General features: G+C 38.2%; 1 protein-coding gene across 1 annotated transcript; it reads right to left on the bottom strand.

Moving 5' to 3' along the window:
• Positions 1–4,851: 4,851 nt before the first annotated feature.
• Positions 4,852–5,805, bottom strand: sox2 (SRY-box transcription factor 2). The gene has a single exon (XM_030791149.1). It carries the CDS (start codon positions 5,797–5,799, stop codon positions 4,852–4,854), a length of 948 nt encoding a protein of 315 aa, XP_030647009.1. The 5' UTR covers positions 5,800–5,805.
• Between the last annotated feature and the right edge of the window lie 409 nt (positions 5,806–6,214).

Here is a 6,214-nt window from a genome sequence, read left to right on the forward strand (position 1 = left end):
AGTCCCGTCTATTCAGACGAAAAAAAAAAAACAGTTTAACCTCTCTATAAAGTTCTGGAATGCATAACTGATAAGAAAATGTTGGAAATAAATAAATAAATAAATTTCATAACAGCAGTCTCTCATATTGGTAATGGGTTGTGGATTGATGCACACACAAAAAAGTACCAGTACTGTACATTTACATACAATAAAAGTGTTTGATTTAACAAACAGGCAGCCAAGATTCACACCAGTGCCGACGCAAAAGAAATGTTGCCACTTGTAGTGCCGTTTTATTTTTATTTTTTTTTGTACTGTACTGCTCATGTCCACAATCACGAGCTCGCGTTCTGACGATAACTTGTGATAACAGAAAGTGAGAGTTAAAACTGAAAACTAAAAGAGTGCATTTGCAAATCTTGAGAGACAACTGATAGCCATGCTTGAGTGATTGGTGAGACCCTAAAATGCGCTCGATTCGGCTTGTGTTGAAAAAGTGAAAAAGTGTGAGAGGCGCAGAAATGATACCATGCTGGCTGACAGTGTGTGGTCTTATTGAAGGGAATGCGCATTTTGGCCGAGCAGAGAGAACCCCATCCCCCTTCTTCCCTGCACCTGCACTGGATCAGGGAGCGACTGCCACTCACCCAATGAGAGACTGTTAAAATAGACGACATCTCGGACAGTTTTCAATTCAGTGCGTCGCACAATGCTGTACCCACCGCCCCCCCCCTCCCAAATCCTGAACCCGTTCAACACAATTGCCTACACAACTGCTCCCTACCACCAAAAAGCAGAAAAAAAGACAAGAAGTTGAAATAATTATTACTTTCTCAGAGGCTTCTAAAATGTAAAAAAAAAAAAAAATCTCCTCACCTTTGCTATTAACCATAACATAATGTAGATAACAAGGCTTTCTCAAAAAGTTTGACAAAAAGAAATCAAACAATAGCTTTATGATTTCTGAAAAATACAACCAAAACAACAGCGACATTATTATTATTATTATTATTATTATTATTATTATTATTATTATTATTATTATTGTCTCTGCTGCTGTTGTTATAGTTGTTAGCCTAGATAGGCCTGTATTTTGGAGAAACTGGTCATTTAGGCTCTAGCAACTTTCCGAAGTTCAGTAAGTCAGAGTGATTGTTTTCCTTTATAAATCAGACATCACTGACAGTTACTTCAAATTGTGATAAGGGAGAGGGTCATGGCAAAAATCTTTAAAAGCGATGAACGCGAGATAAGTTCGAGTGCCGTTTATCAGAATAGCACAAAGAACGACAAAGATCACAAAGAAAACACTTTCTGCTAAATTAATTTTAAACTTTGACATAATTTGTTAAAAATGGTCATTTAAAGAAGAACACACACCTGAATAAATATTCTAAACGTAGGCTAATGGACAACCAGTTTTTCACATAAAAACAGAGGTCACGTAAGGCTTAGGCCCGCCCCAAAGTAAACAGATCGTTCTCAAAATGTAGTTCATAGGGAACACATTTTCATAAATATTTTACTTTGAAAAATTAATCAACTATTTGTTCCAATTTTTAACTACACTAATGAAGACGGGTAGTGTGGGGTATTTTCATTGCAAGTAGAAAAAATGTCGCGCTTACCACTTGTTGCTATTAAAACATCTATAGGCTACTGCTACACCCTCCCAGTGGACGCGTCTGAGCAACATCATCCTCCCTCCGGGTCATGAGATCCAACGGTTCTCCTTCGTGTCCTGCCACCAAGAAACTGCTTTAAATATAGAGCCACGTGTTGAAAAGATCAAACTGCAAATTGAGTTTTGAAGATCAGTGGGGGAAAAAAAGACAGTATAAATATTAACCTTTAACATGCGAACCAAGCCTGTTACGCCAATGCGTCATAAATCACTCAATTGGCATCAAATCTAAAATAGCCAGCGAAAGCTGCGTTTCTTTTCATCTTATTGTGAAGGCTCAACGTAGGGATTCCTTGTTCGTCTGTGGCATAATCATCTTTTTTAATGTGAAGACACTGGCATTCCCAAACCTCAATGGAAGCTCACAAAAGTCCTTGAAGTTCAATGAATTCAGTGATGTAATTATTAGTTCGTGCCCTTTCATAGCTTATCGCGGTTCATTTAAATATTGTCGCTTCGTCTCAAGCCTCTGCAGTCATGTTCCAGTCGTGTTTATAAGAATATGTGAAACCTTGTGCCCTTCTTGAAAAAAACAAACAAACAGTAAAACAACAAAAACACAGTGAGAACCAAAATGTGCTGCGTACAAGTGCGGCTGCATCTTACCCCGTCAATAGAAAGATCCTCAAAAATCAACACAGGATATCATGCTATCAGTTGAAAAGTAAAGCTTCTGTCTGTGAATTAGTGTTCTACACTTGTATTGTTGAGGTAATCCACCAACGCTCGACCTTTAAAATTCCCAGTTTATCAAACACATTCAGCCATTACAACCAATTCCACTACGTGTATAAATAATTAATTGAACCACTGCTCCCTGACCCTTTGAAAGTCCGGTAGGGACACGTTTGTCGGAATAATACTTTGGAATGAGTCCTCGTCAAATATTCATTTAGCGGTTAATGTGAGCTCCTCTCCCTTGAGACCCAGTGTAATAGAAGCCTCGGAGCCTTGGCAAGCAACAGTGCTAATCTACCTCTGCAGTGTAGCAAAATAATCTAACACCCTCCAGATTTAAAACTTTGTTATATTCAGAGACATCACGTCCACTTGAACCATATCTTTCGACTGTTCTAGGGAAAGCCATATACTGGCGCACAATGGTAAACATTTGCAGACATATTAAAACTCAGCGCTAACCTTGATGCCCCAGCGACAGTGAACTGTGCAAACCACATATAATACACAAACAAACAGTATTTTGATAAATTAATATTGGTATGGAAACCTGCACCGTGTCTTACTGGCAAGAAACACATGTGAGATGTCATCTCTTATTTGATCTCCAATATTTCCTCCTGTTCAGTTTGTATAAACTCGATTACATTTTTACAACATTTTTTTTTCTATTAAGCATAAGACATTTTCATTTGGCACATTACTAGGGACAGCTGTTTGGTTTTGCTAAAATGCATGTCACTTTGTTGCATGGCACAACGATAGTATTCGTCTATATAAACAGAGAGAAAAAGCAAGCTTTTTTTTAGTCTAAGAATTGACCCTGAGAGAGAAATATAAAGAAAGTTTCAACTAAATACTAAATAATAAATAATGTCATTTGCTGAGTATAAATTAAAAAAAAGAAAATTGTATATATATATATATATATATATGACATTTTACGCCTGAGTTACATCTAAAATACAATCTAAGAGATCAAAATTCTTTTGGCACAATTTCTGCTGTATAGACTTAATCGGTTGTCACGTCAAATGCATGATTAAATTAAATTAATGAAATCACATGCACTACTCAAATAAGTGAAAATGTTGCAATGAGAAAATATTATATTTAAATGAGTAACTACCTTGACGTGAATCTTCAATATTTCGGGCGTGTAATGTCCCCAGCAAAGCAGAGATTTACAGCCATGAAACTTAAGCGATGTAGGCTCCCTCACAGGCGTGTTTTCACTAAAAAACAGAAACGTCGTTAACTGGAGACTCAATCTCAATTTCAACATAGCGCTGTCATTCATTTTCATCAAAAACTTACAGACTGACACATGCATGTCTTCTCATACACACCAACACATCCAGCTCCCTTCGCATTTTCACATACAAAACAACCAGAACAGGGATAGTCCAATACTTACTTGCGACAAATGACCGCTCAATAGTTTTTATAGGTCTTATATAGTTAGAAATATTTCAGGTTAAATTAGGCCTCTTGTGCTGTAGGATATTAGTAATTGTCGCGGTTGATATTAAGTAATTGATGTTGTTATTTGATCAGTTATTTGATCATTAATTTCTTATGTGTTTTAAGATGCTGACTACAATTCATTTATGATTTTCAATGTAAAATAGTGATTGGATAATAAAATCAAATACATTATAACAACAAATTAAATGACAAATAAAATCAAAACTCAAACAATTTCAAATATCCAAATTTCAAAAATTTATTCATTTCAAACTGCATATTGAAAAAACTCAGTTGAAATTGTATCCGTTATAATGATGTTATTAGTTCAAATATATACATGGAGTGTTGGCAACTGTGTACAGGCCACATTTTAAAATACAACTACGGAAATGAAAATTTAAAATAGAAACTTAAAATATCACAGTAAATATACAGAAAATTTACAAACCATGAGAAAAAAAGAACACAAGCTTCATATCTCTAACAGATGGAAAGTGTGAGACTAAAAAAAAAAATATAAATTAACAATCATGTTTAACCTGTGAGAGCTCTCTGTGTTTTTTTTTCCATTTTACCTAAATTAAAATGGTTTAGTACTATTTACCTTCAAGGAGAAACATTTACCTGGTTTATAATTTCTTTCCTTCTAATGTTTGCAGAGTTTCGAGAATATTGAACTCATTGCCAACTCTGCCATATTTTGTTGCAGGATTGACGTCTATAAAATTTAACTTTTTGTAGTTTACAAACATTACATCTGATTGTTATGTACTTTTGATAAATACTGTACAAAAGTTGATTGCAATAATAAAACATTTGATTGACTCTCCCAATTCTACTTTCAAAATCTTTTACACCTTTTGAAAAAAAAAAAAACTTTTGTGGAGTTCCTACCGTTCCTCTAGAGCGTTTCTTTAAATATAAAGAAAAAAAAAAGTTTTGTGTTCTTTTCTTGAGTTCTATACAACTTTTCCCTCCCCAAAATGTTCTGTACAAAAATAGTCCAGTGAAGTCCAGTTTCTAATAGAAAAGTTCATTTACATATGTGATAATGGGAGAGTGCCATTAATCGTTGTGCCGGGCACAGGTGCACTCTGGTAATGTTGGGACATATGAAGTCTGCTTTGGGCAGTTTGCTCCGGAACCTCTGCGCCCGGGAGGTACATACTGATCATGTCCCGTAGGTCCCCTGTTTGACACGGGGCAGCCCTTGAGTGTGAGGACGATGTGACTACTGGAGGACTCGAACTGGACTCGGATTTGACCACCGAACCCATGGAGCCTAGAGTCATTCCTGGAGTGGTTTGCTGAGAATATGACATGCTATACGTGGGAGATCCGTTCATGTAAGTCTGAGAACTTGTCATAGAGTTGTACTGAAGCGCACTCATGTCATAACGATGCATAGGCTGCATCTGTGCCGTGTTGTGAGCGTTCAAACCAGGGTGCTGCGGATAGCCAAGCTGCTCCTGCATCATGCCATAGCCTCCGTTTGTCCAGCCGTTCATATGTGCATAACTGTCCATCCTCTGATTAACCCCGGCACCCAAGCCAGCCCCAACACCCACCCCTGCGCTCATAGCATTGCTGCCTGGCGCAAGAAGCCCACCTGGCAAGGTGTATTTGTCCTTCTTCATCAGCGTCTTGGTTTTCCGCCGTGGTCTGTATTTATAATCCGGATGTTCCTTCATGTGGAGAGCCCGGAGACGCTTGGCTTCATCAATGAAAGGTCGCTTTTCGCTTTCGGATAGAAGTTTCCACTCGGCCCCGAGTCGTTTGCTAATTTCCGAATTGTGCATTTTGGGGTTCTCCTGTGCCATTTTTCGCCGCTGTCCCCTCGACCACACCATGAAGGCATTCATGGGTCTCTTAACTCGCTCCGGACTGTTTTTCTGGTTGTTTCCAGAGGAGTTAGTGTTCCCCGTGCCCCCAGTACTTGGCTGGTGCGCCGGGGGTTTTAGTTCGGTTTCCATCATGTTGTACATTTAAAACAGATTTGTTGAAACTTTCCTCACTCGTGAGAAAAAAGTCCAATCCAGAGACTCGTTGTAGTTACCCTACCGTTTTTGGTAACTTTGCCGAAGTAGAGTGAACGTCTCTTTACTTTCACCCAGCTGGTCCTGTTGTGCCCACAAACTTCTTTCTTAGTCTTAAAGAATCAACAAACTACGTTTTCCTCCTAGCCAGAGCCCTGACAACTCCTGATACTTTTTGAACAAGTTAATAGACAACCATTCATGTGATGAGGGCTGTCAGGGAATAAATGGGTTTACCTGACCAATCACAGAGCGACTGTTCACTCGACCAGGATTGTGTCTTTTATTTAGCATAAAGGGGCGGGGTTACTCGCGGTCAGCAGTGTAGTACTGAGGCTTCAGCTATTTACCGACAGAGGCTATG

Source organism: Chanos chanos, chromosome 14 (assembly GCF_902362185.1).
Source record: "Chanos chanos chromosome 14, fChaCha1.1, whole genome shotgun sequence".
NCBI classification, from domain to species: domain Eukaryota; kingdom Metazoa; phylum Chordata; class Actinopteri; order Gonorynchiformes; family Chanidae; genus Chanos; species Chanos chanos.

Coding starts and splice junctions, on each gene's coding strand:
- sox2 (XM_030791149.1), bottom strand. CDS start 5,799: ATGTACAACATGATGGAAACCGAACTAAAACCCCCGGCGCACCAGCCA.